Source organism: Octodon degus, unplaced genomic scaffold (assembly GCF_000260255.1).
Source record: "Octodon degus isolate 3935 unplaced genomic scaffold, OctDeg1.0 scaffold00290, whole genome shotgun sequence".
Classification (NCBI taxonomy): Eukaryota; Metazoa; Chordata; class Mammalia; order Rodentia; family Octodontidae; genus Octodon; species Octodon degus.
Window position 1 is genome coordinate 1,648,191 of NW_004524866.1, and position 20,151 is coordinate 1,668,341.

The window sequence follows — 20,151 nt, forward strand, 5'->3', positions numbered from 1 at the left end:
TTTGATTTCAAAGAATTTCAGGTTTAGCTTTGCTTTTATCTTTAGTTGGCAAATACAATTATGCACATATATGTACAGACAATGTAATATGCTACTGCTTATTTACTTTAATAATTAAATAAAATGGATGATTGTATGTATGACTGTGTGACTTCCTCACGTGTATGAGTGTGGATAGAAAATTTGTTGGTTTATATTTGAATCAATCATAAGGAAATATCTTTTTCCTAGATTAAAGCATATAAACAGAAATGGATCCCTGTTAGTATTGAATACTATATGTAATTTAATAAATATACTACTTTTCTCCTTGAAAACTGTGAGGATATTTAAAAACACAACAGTTTTAAAGACATTAATAATAGAACTTTATGTGCAAATTTTCCTCTGAATGTACAGAGCAAGTTTATATTAACTGTACAACAAGTAGAATGGCGAAACAACCCTGATTGGATTCTGGTAAGGCTACTTACTGAGCTCTTTCATGAGAAATTTACCACTGTGATTCATTTACCTCCAATTATCTTCTAAATAGTCAATCATCATATCCACACTTGGGTTCTAATTGTGTGTGTGATAAAAAGAAACAAGCGTTCAGCTCATAAATGGTGCTGGACTGAATGTGAAGATGGTCATTGGCTGAGTCGTTTCCCTAAGGACCTCCGTGCTCTCTGTGCAGGCTCACACCCAACAACTACCTGAACTACCTGGCCTTCACTTTTGCCATAGAAGAGATCAACAGGACTCCTCATCTCTTACCTAACATTTCTCTGGGCTATGAGTTCCATAATTTCATTTGCAGTCATTGGAGGATACTAGAGAATTCCTTCATTTTGCTCTCAGGACAACACGAGATTCCTAATTACATCTGCAAGAAAGAAGGCAAGTGTGCAGCAGTACTGACAGAAACGCCATGGGGAGCCTCATCTCAGATCGGACCACTGCTGGAGCTCTACAGATTTCCACAGGTGAGGGTTGATGGGACAGGAAATGAGGGACGCACATCCAGTGTGCTTCACCTATCTGGAACATGAGGGGTTACAAGTGAGGCTGGGATGAACATGTTTCAAAGTGCACAATGAGCCAGAGTCTTCACACAGACATGTAGTAAGTTACACATAATTTAATTTCTTTTCTATTTTTGGATTAAAGAGGAAAGAAATATGTTTCTGGGATATCTGAGTGCTTGCATTCATTAAAAAATATTCTGAGGGTGCTGAGACACATGGGAAGAGCATGTATATCTCCTTCTCCAACTTGGAGATGTCACTCAGCACACTTAGGACTACTACAGTACTTCCTGTAAACACTCATTGTATTACACAGTTTTCTTTTTCTTTAAGGTTACCTTTGGCTCATTTCCTTCCACCCTCATGGACAGTAGTCATTATCCTTCGCTCCACCAGGTGGCCCCAGAGGACACATATCTGGCCCTTGCCATGGTATCCTTAATGCGTCATTTCCACTGGACATGGGTGGGCCTGCTCATCACAGAAGGTCATAATGGTCTTCAGTTTCTCTCAGACATAAGAACTGAGATGTACAGAAACAGAGTCTGTGTAGCCTTTGTGAAAATGATGTCCAGTGCGGCTGTGTCTCATATTTCAATCATAAAGCAACATGACATCCTGAGTGCAGATACGTTATCTGCCAATGTGGTGGTCATTTACTATGACCCTGATAGTCCAAATGATGTAAACTACAACATAGCACAAAACTTTGTGACATGGAAAGTCTGGGTGACAAACTCACAATGGCATGCTGATCTGACTGGGAGAGATTTCCTACTTGATCCATTCCATGGGATTCTTGTTTTTTCACACCACCATGAAGAAATTTCAGGTTTCAGAAATTTTGTCCAGGAAGCTACCCCTTTCAAATACCCAGAGGACACTTACCTCACTATGTATTGGTCCAAGAATTTTGATTGCTCATTCTCTGAGTCTGACTGTGCCTTGGAGAACTGTACACCTAATGCCTCTGTGGCTTGGTTACCACCAAATCGTTTTGACACAGCCATGAGTGATAGAAGCTACAATGTTTACAATGCTGTGTATGCTGTGGCTCTTGCCCTCCATGTGATGCTTTTTGAAGAGGTGCAAATGACACCACTTAATAACAGAGAAGTGATGATATTTTCTCCCTGGCAGGTAATGAGTGTGTCTTCCCTTGGATGGCAGGCAGTGTCATCACAGTGCCATTCTCAAGTTATTGTATGTGCTTCACCTAATTGTGTCAAGTCTATTTCTTCAAGTCACTAGAATTTATGCACCACACTTACTGCTAAGGAGTGAGTTCTTGAGATGAGTTGAAAAGACCCTCAATCAAGGAGCCACTGGCAAGGAGGAAAGACAAGGCAGTAAGCTCCTTGCTCTGCCTATGGGTTATCAATGCCTTACCCACATCAACATGCTCCATTTTTGTCTTCAAGGACAATAGTAAAACCTATATTCACTTATAAAACTAAATGATGTCAATCCTAAGAGTGCACAGGTTTAAACGTCATTTCCTGCTACAAAATCTTGATGAACTCATTGTGTTCATAGATGCCACGTGAATAGCCATATAAACAATGGAAGTTGTAGGCTTTAGGAGCTTTTTTTCCCATATTAAAGTTTTTCCCTAACACAGCTACAAACCTTTTTCAGATGGGCTTGCATAGAATATGCTTTTTTGGAAACTGATAGACATTTCTTGAGCATGGGAACATGTTAGTCCTGAGACATCCATGAGCTCCAATTTAATAGATTCCAGTGCTAACTCTGTTTTAGGTAAATTGGATTAAACATGCTTAGGATCTTTCCCTCATGTGTATTTTGTTTCTTTCTCCCGGAGCCCTGTTCTCATAGGATAATGTGTCTCTTTTAGCTAAATCCTTTTCTGAAGAGCATCCAATTTACCAATCCTGATGGGGATTACATGAATTTAGATGACAGATGGAAAATGGATTCAGAGTATGACATCCTCAATTTTTGGAATTTCCCAGAAGGCCTTAGACTTAAGGTTAAAGTCGGCACATTTTCTTCTCATGCTCCACATGGCCATAAAATGACTTTATCTGAGGATATGATAGAGTGGGCCACAGGAGTGACAGAGGTATGTTGTACCTAATCACGGCACACTTACTTAACCACAAGTAAGCTAAACACTGACATAGACTTTTTTTAAAGGCAGTACAAATTAGAATTACAAAAAGAAAAAATTACAAGTGATAATTTCACTTAACAAAGTAATATGAATTTCACAGTGTGTGTTGTAATACATAGTTTGTCTTCCAAACAGTTATTCATATTATCAGATATCTGTATGAACAATTTGAATAAGAAAGAAAAAATGTATATGAATTTAAGAAGAGAAAAAGCACAAACAATTGAAAATGAAGACAAAACAAATATTGTCTGCTCCTTTCCATAGACCAGCAATGAGCAAATATGCACTGTCACAGGCTTTGTGCCACCAATTTTGCTTATACAATGGTCATATATGGAAATTGAATGACAAGAATGTTTTCCACTTGAAAAGAACATGTTTACAAGTTTCTGATGAGTGGGAAAGTAATGCATCTACTTAATTATAATTTTTAAATATATACTTCATATTATGGAATAAATTAGGTGTTCAATTGCATAGCTTTCTTGATGTATACATACAAATTGAGTTACTCACTCTTGGTCTTAAGAAACAAATGCTTAGTAAGTTACTACTGTATATTTCTTCTTTAGACTCCCCGCTCAGTCTGCAGTGAGAGCTGCAGCCCTGGATTTAGAAAAAGCCCTCAGGAGGGAAAGGCTGCCTGCTGTTTCGATTGCATCCCTTGTTCCGAAAATGAAGTCACCAATGACACAGGTAGGAGAATGATGTGAAGCCATTCTTCCTTTGTGTTCTATTCACTCCTTCCATCCAGTAAATTGAAAATATCTTGAAGAGGACACAGATGATAGAAGTCCTCCTTTGCATAGCAAATTAGTTGTTATACTGAATACTACTATCTTGTTGAAAAAGATCTTTTTTTCTTTGGAAATGTGCTTGAATTCATTTTCCTTTTATTTTATTCTTATTCGTATGACTTTTTTGTTTTGTTTCATTTTGGTTTGGTTCGGATTTTTTGCTTTGCTAGAATGAAACTAAAATGGGTTCTATCAATGGTCTGTCTCCAGCTATTTTTATTTTTATTATGATACAAGACATCACCAATTTGCCTTAGACTGCCTCAAAAATTCAATAGACCTGGTTCAGCCCACTAATTATCTGGAATAACACTACACTTCACCAAACCTGACTACATTGATTCATTTTTCTTGTCCCATTAAAAGAATTATTGTCTCCAGACAAGCCTTATTTTACTACCGCACAGCTTCTGTGTTCCATATCTACTGTGAAGTTTAACACAGAGTAGTGTTAAAGCCAATTTTTTACAACTTTTGGAACCACAGCAAGATTACAGTGAAGATAAGGGCAGGCAATTTCATTCTCCTGGGGATGATGCTATTTTTCACACAAAGCAGGTGCTCAGAAACATTTAGTTTGATTGGAGATAGCGACATTGATATACAACATACTTAGAACATAGCGCAATCTAATCTTAGGTTTAATCGTGTTCTCCTGGAATGTACAGATGAGTGGGGAGATAGCCTACAGCATGGATTAGAGTCTGTACCACAAAACTGCAAGGATGATATGAATAATAATAATAAGGGATTGAACAAGAGATAGTATCTACATTTCCAGAGTGTTTCATAGGCATTTTTACAGAGGTGATACTATCAGAAAAAAATAAGGTACATCAATTCTTTTAGGTTTATTTTCAGTAGCCAAAATGTCATAGTCACCATTCAAGGAACATTCACAACTCATGGAATATTCAAGCATCCTAAAGAAAAATGGCCATGTTGTCAAAACAGACATAATGAACATGAGGACAGAAACACATTCTATAAATATTGTAAAATCTAATGTTCAAGAATGTTGCACACCATAAGTACCAGTTTGGACATATTTAACTTTCTCATAAATCATGACAAAGTACAATCATCTTTCCACTGAATATTTCTTAATTTGTTTTTTGTGGCTGATATAAATTTTAACTTGAAAATACATGTAGTATAAATTTAAATGAGCTCTGAAGTACAATGAGACTGACTGTGTATTGAGTTATTCTCTATATTCCATTATTTAATTTTGTATCTAGAAAAAAATGGAAAAGTGAGATGTGGTGATGCATGCCTGGAACTCAGCACTGTGAGAAGCTGAGGCAATATGATCTTCAGTCAGAACACAGCTGTGGAAACAAAATGATTACAGAGACCCTGTCTCAAAATAGTTACACTCAAAAGGGTTGGGATTTTATGTCATTGTTAATTATTTTTATGCGTTTTTTTTCTGTACTTTTTAGGGAAGGGTCTAGAGGGTGTTCAGGGTCTCACCTCTAGATCAGGCTCATACGGATTTGCCTGTTTACAACCTCCCAATAGCTGGGATTACAGGTCTGCACCAACACAACCACTCTGAACCGCCATCTCATATCGCCCCGGGGAAGGGGCTGGAAAAACAGGCCAGGGAATTGAAGCCCCAGCCCCTGCACCTGCTTGCAGGTGCTTTAATCTAATGAGTTATTTGGCTGGCCCCGTCAGTATAAATTATGAGTTCAGTCCCATCTAAAGAAAAAGAAATATGAAAGAACAAGAAAAAATTAATAAGTGAAATTTTAGTTCAAGCAAGTCCAAAGAACCTTTGAGGATGGGTCTGTAAAAATAATGAATCAATAAACATAGGCAAGTGAAAGTTTTAATTTCTGCCAGATATGGAGCAGTGTGGGAAGTGTCCAGATCATCATTATGCAAACGCTCGGCAAAACCACTGCCTAAAAAAAGCTGTGAATTTTCTGGCTTATGAGGATCCTCTAGGGAAGGCTCTGGCTGGCACTGCCCTGAGTCTCACTATTCTCACAGTTGCTGTTCTTGGGCTGTTTGTGAAGCACAGAGACACTCCCATCGTGAAGGCCAACAACAGGACTCTCAGCTACACCCTGCTCATCTCCCTCACCTGCTGTTTCCTCTGCTCCTTGCTCTTCATTGGCCGTCCCAACACAGCCACCTGCATCCTGCAGCAGACCACGTTTGGAGTTGTGTTCACTGTGGCTGTTTCCACTGTCTTGGCCAAAACTATTACTGTGGTGCTGGCCTTTAAGGTCACTGCTCCAGGCAGGAGGATGAGGCAGTTGCTGGTGTCAGGGGCTCCAAACTTCATCATCCCCATTTGCTCCCTGATCCAACTCACTCTCTGTGGAGCCTGGATGGTGACAGATCCACCCTACATTGACACAGATGCTCACTCTGAGCATGGTCACATCATCATCGTGTGCAACAAGGGCTCCCTCACTGCCTTCTACTGTGTCCTGGGATACTTGGGCTCCCTGGCCCTGGTGAGCTTCACTGTGGCTTTCCTGGCCAGGAACCTGCCTGACACATTCAATGAAGCCAAGTTCCTGACATTCAGCATGCTGGTGTTCTGCAGCGTGTGGGTCACCTTCCTGCCCGTGTACCACAGCAGCAAGGGGAAGGTAATGGTGACCATAGAGATCTTCTCCATCTTGGCTTCCAGTGCAGGGCTGCTGGGCTGCATCTTTGTCCCCAAGTGCTATGTTATTTTGTTAAGACCAGAGAGAAATTCTCTAACTGGAATTAGGGACAAAACACATTCTGAGAGAAAGAATTCTTCTTATCATTAGTGTGTTTCCTAATATACACAGAGGTCCTGAATTCAAAGCTGAACCATATGTGAAGTTAGGTATGCTGGTCCACTATAGGGCTCTTATTCTTCCTAAGTGATGCAACTTCTTTTGCTAAAGCAAACTGTTCCAGAGAGACTATTGTCCTCATCTTTTTCAGTTGAATTTTTTTTTCTGGATATTTTTCTATTTAAGTCAGAATTCATTTTGTTGCCTCTTTTATACCATCCAACTTATCTTTTGTTTGGCTTTCCCGATATATGTTCTCAATTTGAAAATATAATAAATTCCTTCCTGTATATCACTGTTTATCATTTCTTTAATATATTTTTGATCTTTTATTTTAAAGGAATGTCCTTTATTTATATCCTCTTTTTTGTTTCGTCAGAGATGAATGTTCCATTGCTGTTAGAGAAACTGTATTTGAAACTATCCTACTGATTTGATTTGAAACTGTCTCATTGTTATTTGTTTATCAATAAAATTATGGGAAATAAAGAAAGAAACTGATGGAAAAAATAAAAAAATAAAGAGAAAAGAATTTTAAAAAAATGGTGTAAGCACAGACTGATGGGAGATTCTAGTTGAAACTCTGAAGACCGGAATACTATTTCAGTTGGAAACAAAGAATTCTTTGGCAGTTGAAGTGGAGGCCATGTGTGTTATGCTTTGTCAGAAAATTTACCTACATTTTGCCCATGACTAGAGATGTTGTGATAAACTGAGATTAAATGTGGTGTACTAATGAATACAGTGAAGGGTATTTCAAAGAAACCCAGTGTTTAGGCTACAAAGTGGGTACTAGTGGCTGCTTTTGGCCAGATCTACAATAATCACCAGGAGCAAACAATCAGATGTGAAAACTTTACAGTTTCACCTGAACATACGTGGTGAAATAAGGGGTGTTAAAATAAAGAGCATAACCTACAACATATGAATGGAAATAGAATACCCATCTCTAACAAAAGTAAACAAAAATGGGGGATATAAATGAAGGACCATTTTTAGTGAAAAAACGTATATATCTGTATATACAAAATAGTTGGCATTGATATACAGCTACTTTCTTTTGTTCAATGAGAAGAAACTTTTGAACTAATAGTGTTTAGACAAGATATCATGTCTGCATCTTGTACTATGAGTAACTACTACAAAGACAACAATATGCAATGTATTAATTATTGTTAACTATCCTACTAACCTGTTTTGAAAAATAATAAGGTCTTGGCAATCTGATCCACAGCACTAAGATAAAACAGTAAAATAAAGAGCTTCTGTTATTAAAAAGAGAGAGAGAAAATGTATTTGGAGAAGTCTTCAAAGGACCTTTTCATACTTGATGTCAGTTCAAATATTGTAGGTACTTTCACTCAGTAAAATAGCCCAATATAATCCAACAGTCCATAATAATAGTGGGTTATCAGCAGAATTGGCAATTGTCAGAAGCTGTTGACTTAAACCTCTTATAGCTCAGCATATTAATATTGCATTACTTTTATTTATTTTTTTATTTATTTATGTGCGTGTGTGTGTGTGTGTGTGTGTGTGTGTGTGTGTGGCCAGCTCAGCCCACCAGGGTGCGGGGCTGGCTGGCATGTGGTGCTGGGGAATTAAACCGTGGTCCCTGGGCTTTGCTAAGCTTGTTCTAAGTAGGTGCTTTAGACCACTGAGCCATCTCACCAGCCCTTTATTACTTTTTATACATCGTGGTTATACTTTTCTGCTGTATAGTTAAGACCAAGTAAAGAAAGACCTTTATAACTAAAAATGTAAATTTTTGTAGTGAAAAAAAATGTATATACAAAATAGGACAGTTTTACAGCAACTTTTTCTCAGTTTGATAAGAATAAAGTTTTGTATTAATATTGTTTAAAAAAGATGTCATGTGTGCATCTTATCTTCTGAATAACCACTATGCAGATACCAATATGCAATGTGTTAGTTATTGTACCTGTCTTATTAACTTGTATTGAAACTTTTTATTGCTATTATATTTTCTCATTAAAATGAATAAAAATTAACAAAAATCACCATGAATGGGGAAATCCATTATAAAAATAAATAAATGAATGTACTGCTTTCAATGTACTGAATTTAGTACACTTTTGTAGATGTATTTATAATTGTGTTCTTGCATTTCTGTTTTGCATTTAGTTACATTATTTGTAAATGTATTGACTATACTTAGTATCTATCTTAAATGAAAAAAAGAAGAGCTCTCCTTTGTGTTTTTGAGTATACATATGTAAGAAAAAGAGTTGGATAAATGAATGGATTGAGAAAGTGGTTATAAACATGTGTCGATGGAAGCAGGATGGTGGGGGCAAATCAGTATTGAAGGCAAAAGTTTGAGTAGATCTCACGGATACATCAATGGAGCTCAACAGGAAAGGAGTGGGAGTAACACAAAATTTGGAGAGATAGAGAGTTTTATTTTTTGTTGCTGTCTTCAGATGTATCCAATATATTCCATCAAATATTCAACACATTTAAAAGACAAAACATAATGATGTCATTACCCCTGTGTGAAACATACTTATAGAAACATAACTGCCCCTCTTTGTGTTCCTCTGAACTCTGCAAACACCCTGCCCCTCATGTGAATGACTCACCTGCTAAAATACATTCTAAATTGCCTGGGCTTTTAGCTTCCTTTCCTGTGTCTCCATTTCCTGTTTCCATATGCTGGGGCTTCTGTGCCTGTCACCTTCAGTCCTTTCCAAATAGCTCCTGAAAACTGGTTCCAAATGTTTTCAAACCACAGGGGCAGGCACAGTGACAGCAATGCCTCCAGTTCTATGGCAGCCAAATATGTATTTGTCACTTCTTCATTGTTGAGGCAAAATATTGAATACCTGTAACATATAGGAAGAGTTTTGTTCCACATCACTGATTCAGTTGAAGATTAGCAGGCTGCAAGGCAAAAATGACATGAAAGAAGAAAGCTTTGCAACTATGACAGCCAGGAAGCAAAGAGATGAGGGGAGATCTGGGGCCAAGGACACAGATTCTCAGGATTCTACAGCAAGCCACCTCCAGTCAGGCTCCATTGGCTAACAGCACATGTAGGTACTAAACTCACCTGGAGACAAATTTACTGATGAACACAGGGTCTCATGATGTAATCACCTTTGAAGCACAAGATTCTGAAGGACACATAACAGAGTTTGTCAGAGCATGGGATGCAAGGGCAGTTGGAGACCCAACTATATATCACAAATTGTTCTGCTATACACATAGGTGCACATATATCACTTTGATATGATGTGTTCAGTTATTTTGGGAAAAATCCCAGTAGGGGAACATCTGGATTGAATGGGACTTCCAGTACTAGTATTTTTAAGGGATCTCCATACTGATATCCATAATGGTTGCACCAGTCCACATTCCCACCAGCAGTGGAGAAGGGTTCCTTTTTCCCTATAGCCTCTCCAACATTTGTTGTTGGTTGATCTCTTTATGATAGCCGTTCTTTCTGGGGTGAGATGGTATCTCAGTGTTGGTTTAATTTGCATTTCCAGGATGGCTAGTGATGTGGAGCATTTTTTCATATATTTATTACCTTCTATAATTTTGTCGTCTGAGAAGTGTGTGTTCATCTCAGATGTCCATTTCTGGACTGAGTGTTTATATTTTGAGGACTTAAATTTTTTTAGCTCTTTATAAATTCTAGAGAGAAGACATTTGTCTGAGTGCTTATTAGTTAAGATATTTTCCAAATTTATGGATGGCCTGTTCACTTTGTTGGTAATTTCTTTTGACGTGCAAAGACATCTCAACAAAAGGAGGTCCCACAAATTAATTCATTCAGGTATTACCCATTCAATTTGATTTTTCTTCATGAAATATTTGCCTAACCCTATACCTTCAAGATTCTCTCCTATTTTCAGTTCCAGGAAGTTTAGTGTTTCTGTTTTAATGTTTAGATCTTTACTCCATTTTCATTTTACATTAGTGCATGGTGATATCTGGGTCAAGTTTTAGTTTTCAGCTGGTAAGAGCCAGTTTTTCAGGCACCATTTGTTAAAGAGGCTATCTTTCTTCCAGTGAGTATGTTTGGCTCCTTTGTCAGAGACAAGGTGGCTGAGTGTGTTCATAGTTGCTTCTGTATCTCCTCATCTAGTCCATTAATCCTCAGGTCTGTATTTTTGCCAATATAATTGAGAATGTGGTTATAAATCGCTGATTTTATCACATTAACTTTGTAGTATAATTTCAAGTTGGAAATTGTGATGCCTCCTACCTTGTCTTTGTTGTCCAGAATTGCCTTTTTTTAATTCCAGGTCTGTTCAGGTTCCAAATAAATTTTAGGAATGATTTCTCTGGGTGTGTGAGGAAAGTTGTTGGTATTTTGATAGGGATTGCATTAAATTAGTACAACAATTTTGGGAGTATGAAAATCTTCACAATGTTGGTTCTTCCTATCCAGGAACAGGGAATATCTTTTCATTTTATGAAATCCTCTACCATCTCTTTTCCAGACTACTGTAATTTTCATTGAATAGATCTTTGACTAATTTAATTAGATTATTTCCAAAGTATTTCATTTTCCACTGTGCTATTGTAAAAAGAATTGTTTCTCTAATTTCCCACTCAGTGTGTGTGTGCTTGTTTTCTATGTAGATGAATGCAATTGACTTTTGGGGATTGACTTTGTATCCTGCCCTACTACTGAAGTGGTGTATTAATTCTAGTAGCTAATGATTCCAGAATTATATTGAATAGGAGAAGTAACAAGGGCATCCTTGTCTTGTACCTGATCTGAGAGTAAAAGATTTCAGGTTTTCTCCATTTAGAATTATGTTAGCAGTTGGGTTGTTAAAGATGGTTTTTATCAGATTGAAGCAGAGGCTGTGTCTTCCAATTTTCTAACAGACTTTGAACATGAATGAGTGTTGGACTTTGTCAAAAGCCTTTTCGGTGTCAATTTAGATTATCATGTGGTTTTTGGATTTGGCTGCACTGATATAGTGTATTACATTTATAGATTTGCGTATGTTGAACCCTCCTTGCATCACTCGAATGAATCTTACCTGGTCATGGTGTATAATCTTCTTGATGATATGCTATCTCCTGTTTTCTAGGCTTTTATTGAGGATTTTTGCATTTATGTTCATGAGAGAGATTGTTCTGTAGTTGTCTTTTTTATTTGTGTCTTCGCGTGGTTTTGGTATCGGTATAATATCTGCCTCTAAGAATGATTTTGGGAGGATTGCTTCCTTCTCAATCACACTAAAGAGTTTGCGGAGTATAGAGATTATATCTCCTGTAAATTTCTTGTAAAATTCAGCTATGAATCCACTGAGTCTGTGGTAATTACACCTTTTCCTTCCCTTTTGCTTATACTTGAATTTTTTCTTTCCTCTTTTTGATGAGGTTAGCTCAGGGCTCATCAATTTTGTTTAATCTTTCATAGATCAATACTTTTGCTTCATTAATTCTTTGAACTGTTTTCTTCTCCATTTAATTAAATTCTGCTCTATTTTTGTGATTTCTTCACTTTTTGGGCTTTGAGTTTAGTTTGCTCTTCCTTTTGTAGGTGTTAGTGGTGCAGCGTTAGTTTATCTGTTCCGATTCTGTTCTCTTAATCACAGCTATAAATTTTCCTCAAAGAACTGCTTTCATCGTATTCCATAAATTCCAATATGTTGGGCCTGAATTTTCATTGAATTGTAGATATTGTTCGATTTCTTCTGCAGCTCATTGGTTCCTGAGGAGGGTATTGTTTAATTTTCATGTATTTAGGGGTTCGTCTTTTTTCTTTTGTCATTTGCTTTCAGTTTAATTGTGCTGTGATCACATAATATGCATGAGATAATTTCCGTTTTCTTGTATATACTTAAATATGACCTGTGGACTAGTATGTGGTCTATTTTAGAAAATGATCCATATGTACCTGAAAACAATGTGTATTCAGCTTTGTTTGGGTGGAACACTGTATATACCCATTAAGTCCATTTATTCCAAGCTCTGATTCAGTTCTGCTACGTCTTTGCTAATTTTTTTGTCTGGTTAACTTATCTTTTTGGGATAAGGGGGTGTTAAGGGCATCTGTTAAGATTGTGATACTCGATATTAGATTTTTCATGTTCATTAACATTTGTCTTATATACTTGGGTGCTTCCGTGTTTCATGAGTACATGTTATGAGTGTTACCGGTTACTCTTGATTTTTTTCCCATAACCAGTATATAGTGGCCTTCTTTATTTCACTTGATCATCCTTGGTTTGAAGTTGAGATTATCTGAGAGTAGGATTGCTAATCCTTTTGTTCTGAGGTGCTGGGGCATGTAGTATTGTTTTCCAAACTTTGACTTTCAGCCTATGAATTTCTTTATGAGTTAAGTGTGTTTCTTGTATACAACATATTGTTGGATTTTGTTTCCTAATCCCCTGTTCCAGTCGATTTCTTTTAATGGGTGAATTGAGTCCATTTACATTGATGGTAGTCATTGAGATGTATTTACTTACGATTGACATGTTATTTACCTGATTTTTTTTTGCCCCTTTTTCTCCTGTGTTTAATTGTTTGCCCTATTTGGTAGTTTTTTTTCCATTGTCATTTGTGGACTTCTGGTCATTTTGTGCCTTCTCTAGAATATCTTTTAGTGGTATGTATAGGGTTGGCTTTATCATCATGAAATTATTTAGTTGTTCTTTGTCATGGAAGTATTTCACTTCTCCATCAAACTGGAAAGTGTGTTTTTCAAGTATGGTAGTCTGAGCTGAAATTTTTTTCATAGAGGACTTGAAGTACTCTGCCTCATACTCTTCTTGCCTTCATGGTTTGAGAAGAGAAGCTGGACATAATTCTGATGGATTTTCCTTTAAGTGTGATCTCTTCCTTTTCTCTAGTAAGTTTTAGTGTATTATTCTTGTGCTGCATTTCTGGCATCTTGGCTATTATGTGTCTGAGTGTGTTTTTAATTGGATTGATGTTATTTGGAGTTCTATATGCTTCAGTTAATGATTGTCAGGTTGTTTCTCCATATTTAGGACGTTTTCTGCTGTTACTTCTGCTCATATTCATTTTATATCTTTTGTATTGATTTGCTCTTTCTCATTGATGTCTATTTATTTCATTTTGTACGGCTTTACATCACCTTGTAGATGATGAATTATTTTTTCCTGCATCCTAGTGATTTTTAAGAGATTTTCTTTACCTTTTCACTAGCTGCAATGGCATCTTCCAGATCTGAAAACCCCTCTTCACTTTTACTCAGATGGTTTTGCAAGGTTGTGATTGTGATTTTAAGTTCCTCTATATCTCTTTTACTCTGCTTCATGCATTCTATTTTTTCTATAGTGTTCATTCAAGTATTCCATCATTTTTATATTCTCCTCTATTTTTTTATCATTGTCTTCTTTGGAGGTAGTTATTAATTCTTTTATAATAGTTATGTTTTCTTTTTTTCCTCGATATTATTTCCTATCTGATTTTGTCTTTATATTTCTGCAGTTGATTCTTTACTTCACTGGCTATTAATTCAGAGAATTTTTTTATTTCTGAAGTTACTTCTGATCGGAGTTACTCTTTACCTTTCTGCCATTGTTTCATTACTTCAGACACTATTAATTGAGACATTTCAGCTGTGTGATTCTCATTTTCTTCTGTGCTAGTGTCATCTTCATTTGTTCTGGGTGGGCTCAGGGCCTGACATTTCATTTTGCTCCTTCTTTTTTATCATTTTATATAGCACTATCCTCTGAGCGAGGTGTAGTGTTTTGGTGTAGTTATAACCTTAGCACCTACTGAAATGTTTATCCAAGAGATATTATGTGGTTAAGGCCATTATAGTTTTGTATTTATAGAAGTACGACAAGGAATACTAATAATGCATAATGATATTTAGCAGATGACAAACGTTTGTAACTAATGCCTTTTTATTTTAGACAGAGTCAACAATATGTCTGTATAGCTAATCCAGTATTAAATTAGGAATTTTTATTTAAGTTAGTACCCCTAAATTTTGTTTGTTTACCTCCCCTTGATGTGACTGGTGTTTCCCAGGCAGATGAATTCACTCTGGTTACCTTTTGCCCCCTCTCTCAATCAAGACAGAAAGAGGGAGGAATGCTCTTATAGATCTGGTTCTAGCAAAGTGTCTCAGCTTGCCAGGTGCAGATCTATAATGTTTGAATTCATCTATTTGAGCCTACATTGGCTCTGGCTCCTGTGCTCAGCTTCTCCCTGCTGCAGCCCATGGAAGTGAACATGCTGTGCCCCTCTGGCAAGATGTTCTGCTCCTGAATTAGCTGGGTGGGTCTTGCCCCAACCTCTCTGTAGGGAGTTTTGTCACAGTGTTCCACACCAGGCCTGCCTGATAGAGGACGTTCCAGCAAGTGCCTAGATGGCCCCCAACACAAGCCAGACTTGGGTGATGCCTGGAAGTGGATCTGGAGAGAGGGCAGCCGGAACCACCAAGGCAGTTGAATGTTGACGCAGTAGCATGGATATTTTTGTGGATTTTAGTCACATTTGTGTTGACAATCAAGAGCAAAGAACCCAGAAGGATGATTCAAACTATTGTGAGTTTGTCCAGAAAAGAAGTTCAAATAAAGCTGTGGACTGCAGTTAGAGTTGAGAGGATCTCCATTGCCCAGAAGTAACAAGAGAATAGAACAGATAGCCTGAGAGCAACACAAGAAGTAATACATCTTCAGCTTCCACAGTTTAAAAACTGCAAAATGAAAGACTTTGCTTTGAGGAAAAAGAAATACAGAGCATCATGTTCCAGAGTGGGGACAGTAGCCACATAATGTTCCAGAATGGTGACATTATAGAGAATTTATTCTTTGGAATCAGGGTCAGATTGATCAGCAATCCAGGCACCTGACCCCTACAGCCAAGAGAGAAGAAAACCTAGAAAATGCTCCAGCTGGCAGCAGAACTTGGCATCATCCATTTTGTGTTGATTTGGAGTACCTGCAAAAAGCAGCAGTTCTGAGGTTAAGATGGCTTCCACCTAGATTTCAGAAGCTCTTTATTTCTTTGCACTTGATTCCCAACACAAATGTGACTAAAATCCCCAACAGTAGCCATGCTACTGTCTCAACATTCAACTACCTTGGTGTGCCCCTGGGAGAGTAGTATGTGAAGCTGTGAGTCAAAAGCTTAAAGTTCAGTGGAAATCCCAGAACTTTGGAAATACAGAAACATGATCAATTAAGAAAATCTGCAGGAAAAGATCACAGAGGGCCTATGAGAGAAGCCATGGGAGCTACCACTAAAAGTGTCACAGAGATTGAGCCACATGAAGCTCACAGTTTACCACATATTGCTTCCAATGCTCCACATGGATCTACAGGACTTAATATTTGCCCTTCTGGAGTTTGGACTTGCTTTTTTTCCCCATGATTTGTATTCGTGGTAATTATTTTCTTGTGTCATTGAAGGTTGGGAGCGTTTAACTTTTTATTTGTACAAGGGTCCACAGCTGAGAGTTTACCTTATCTCTTGGAGGAGACAGGACTTGGTCTTTTCAGCCACGTTGAAACTGTTAGGACTTTGACAACTCTTAGAGATGGACTAAAACACTTTTTGCATGAAAGGATGTGCATGAGTATTTGGGAGATCAGGGGTGGAATGTTATTGTTTGTGTGTAATTATCTCCTGAAAGACTCATGCAGTCAATGGACCAGGCTTCTAGAGATTGTGATTAATTCATGATCCAGTGCTGTGGTTATGGGTGTGAGTGCTACACCCACCCTGGGGCAGATAACCTAAGTGCAATATAAAGAAGGGAGAGAGGCATGCTATCTACCACAGCCACTGCTCACCCTTTGCTCTTTGCTGTTCTCTGCCGCCATGCATGACTGGCATCTGCCATGTTCCACCCTGCCTTGGAACCAGCTGAATATGGACTGAAACTTTCATAAACTGTGAGCCAAATTAATCTTTCCTTCCTTAAATCTGGGTGTCGGGTATTTTTGTCCACGCAATGAAAGAAATGCTTGGACAAAAGCATTTCACAGTACCTATCGCATATTTTAGACCTTATTTACACTCAGGTTCTCATGTCATTTTCCCTGGCCAACGTGATACCATATTCCTAAGTGAAATAAACCAGACTCACATTTACCTAAGAACTTTTAAGGTTATCCTTCTTATGCCTGAGTGGTACTCCATTACATAAAACTATCATATATGCTTAATCAGTTCCTCAGTTGATGGTCATTTTGTTTGTTTCAAAAATTATCTATTATAAATGGTGATGCTATAAATGTGGGTGAGTATATGTTTCCATGCTGTGACGTTTTTAACTGTTCTGAGATGATACCCAAGATAAGAATAGTTTGGTGCAATGCGACTTGTAATCCTAGCTTTTGAGGAATCTCCACATTGATTTGCACGGTGGGTGCACCGGTATCCAATGCCATCACCAGTAGAGAAGGCTTCCTTTTCCTCTAAGCCCAATTATCATTTTTTGTTATTTTCTTGATGATAGCAATTATTGCCATGGAGTAATGGAATCTTAGTGTTGTTTTAATTTGCATTTCACAGGTGAATAATGAGGTTGAACTTTTTTTCATATTTTATTTGCTATTTGTATTTCTTCATCTGAACAATTTGTATTCATCTTAGATGTCCAGTGTTGGATTAGGTCTTTTGAATTTGAGGGTCAGACGTTTTTCAATTCTTTATATGTTCTAGGTAGAAGTCCTTCATCTGAGGGATGTTTAGCTACTCTGTGAGTTGTATTTTCACTCTGTTAGTGATTTATTTTGATCTGAAATTTTTAAAGTAAGATAATATCCCAGTTGTTGATTCTTTGAAGTATTTCCCATGTTGTCTGGATTTTGTTCATGAAATCTCAGCCTACCCTTACACCTTCAAGAATTCTACCTACTTTCTCTTCCTGTAGATTTAGTGTTTATGTTTTAATATTTATATATTTAACGCATTTTGATTTTAGTTTAGTGCATATGATAGACATGGTCTCCTTTTATTATTCAACATATGGAGAACCAGATCTCACAGAATCATTTATTAAAGAGGCTATCTTTCTTTCCATGAATATGCTTCACACCTTTCTCAAACATAAGGTGACTGAGTGTGTTTGTACTTATGTCTTCATAGTCTGTTCTACTGATCATCAGGTCTGTTTTTTTGCCAGTACAATGCTTCTTTGTAACCACAGTAACTTTGTAGAATAATTTCAAGTCAGACACTTTGATCTTTCCTGCATTGATTTTGCTACCTTGGATTGTCTTTGATATCCTATATCGCTTCTATTTCCAAATTAACTTTAGGAATGTTTTCTCTACTTCTGTAGTTATGATAGTGGTCTTTCAATTAGTATTGCATTAAATCTGTGTAACAGTTTTTGGAGTATGACCACTTTAAAAATGTTGGTTCCTTCTATGTCTGAGTAAGGGATATTTTTCCATTTTTAAAAATTTTATGAGAAAACATTAAAACAAATATTCGAACAAACCACAGGAAAGTAATATTAGTAAGTATATTACATATTTTTATTTTTAAAGTAGTTGCTCAGGTTCAAGATATAGGCATAAAAATCCAATGAGCAAAAACACAATTTTACTGTGGAATTTTAGTACCACATTGCCACAAATAGATGAACAAGACAAAAAAAAATCAGGAAAGGGATAAGATAACTGAACTAAAGTTGTGAACAAATGGACTTAGTAGATGTTCATAGAGTGTTTCACCTTATATCAAAATACACACATTCTTTGCAGCTGAACATGGGATTTTCCTAAAGCAGACCACTTACTAGCCTATAGAGCATTCTTAAATAAATGAAAATAAATTGGAATTACCCTATACATTTGTCTTGTATTTAAAACAGGATCTACAGGGTTTCACTATTCAGATCGGACTCGTAGTGATTCTCCTGTTTTCAGCTTCCCAGGTGCTGGAATTACAGGCACGCACCACCACTCCAATTCTCAATCACCATCTCAGGGTGCCCTGTGGGCAGGGCTGGCATGGAATACTGGGGTTTGAAGTCCAACCGCTGCGCCTTGCCTAAGCAAGTGCTTTAATCTACTGAGCTATCAGGCCAGCCCCTAGTATTTTCCCCTCATATGTATTATCTGACAATAGTGCAATTAAATTGGAAAGTAATTACAAAAGAAACTACAAAAACTCCATAAACACAGTGAAATTAAGTAACAACATCCTGAACAACCAATTGGTCACAGATGAAATTAAAGAAGAAATTAAACAATATATCCAACTGAACAAAAATGGAAAGAAAACATGATAATCTATGAAGTATAATGAAAGCAGTCTTCAGGGAGAAATTTATATATAAATAGATAAATAATATGTATAATATATTCCATATATATATTTATACATCATGAATTCTGACATCAGGAAAATAGGAAAAGTATAAATAAACAACCTAATGCTACTGTTCAACTTCCTAGAAAAGGAAGACTAAATCAAGTCCAAAGGCCATACATTGGAGGATATTATAAAAATTAATGCAAATGAGATTCCGAAACAGTGTAAAGAATTAATGCATCAAAGAGTTTGTTCTTTGAAAGAATAAAATAACCTAAGAATCCTTGGCCAACCTTTACAAAAAATGATTTATGCATCTATTAAGCTTATTCTGTGATTTTTGTCTTTGGTTCTATTGATGATGTGTATTACATTTACATATGTGCATATATTGAACCATTCCTGCATTTCGGGGATAAATCCCACTGGAACACAATATACAATCTTCTTGATGATTTGCTGCATTTTCTTTGCTGGTATTTTATTAAGGATTTTTGCATCTATGTTCATTAGGTAGCTTGGCTTTTACATCTCTTTTTGAATTGGGTCTTTGTCTTGTTTTTGTATTAGGGTAAACTTCCCTCCACACATGAGTTAGAAACTAATGCTTCCTTTTCAGTTTTTTGAAAGATTTTGAGGCTTATCAGCATTAATCAATCTCTAAATTTCTTGTAGAATTCTCAAGTGAATCATCAGGACCTAGACTTTTCTTTGTTGGTGAGATTTTAATTACATGTTCTATTTCATTAACTGATACAGGGTTATTTAAATATATAAAAGGTTTCCTCCTACCTTTAGTGTATCACATATTATTTGCATATCACAGCATATAATCCAACATTGGTAACTGAATCACATGAAAAGTTTAAGTCCACAGTGAGGATCATTCTTTTTGTTGAGTATTATTTAGATTTTCATGAATGGAATGTGAAACATATTAAACAAATATATTTTTCAGGATAATTTTTTTATCCTGTAGGAGGAACTGTGCTAAGACTCTGAAAGTTGCCTGTGTCACTGCTCTTCAAAATTTTGTTTAATGGATAGTCATCTCCAGCTCTCATGCACTACTTCAAGGTGAGGGGAATAAATAAATTCACCACACAGCCTTGTGATTGCACAAAAGGCTGCATACTGGAAGCATTCAGTTTTTTTTTTTAATTTTTTTT

The 20,151-nt window shown here is 36.8% G+C and overlaps 1 protein-coding gene across 1 annotated transcript in view; it reads left to right on the forward strand.

Annotated features, from left to right (window-relative positions):
• LOC101567873 (vomeronasal type-2 receptor 116-like) overlaps positions 1–6,727 on the forward strand; it is a 13,759-nt gene extending 7,032 nt beyond the window's left edge. The window contains exons 3-7 of the mRNA XM_012512935.1: positions 691–968; positions 1,344–2,150; positions 2,869–3,096; positions 3,723–3,846; positions 5,799–6,727. Of these exons, the coding sequence (XP_012368389.1) occupies positions 691–968; positions 1,344–2,150; positions 2,869–3,096; positions 3,723–3,846; positions 5,799–6,727 (2,366 nt within the window). The remainder of the gene's footprint in view (positions 1–690; positions 969–1,343; positions 2,151–2,868; positions 3,097–3,722; positions 3,847–5,798) is intronic.
• Positions 6,728–20,151: the final 13,424 nt, after the last annotated feature.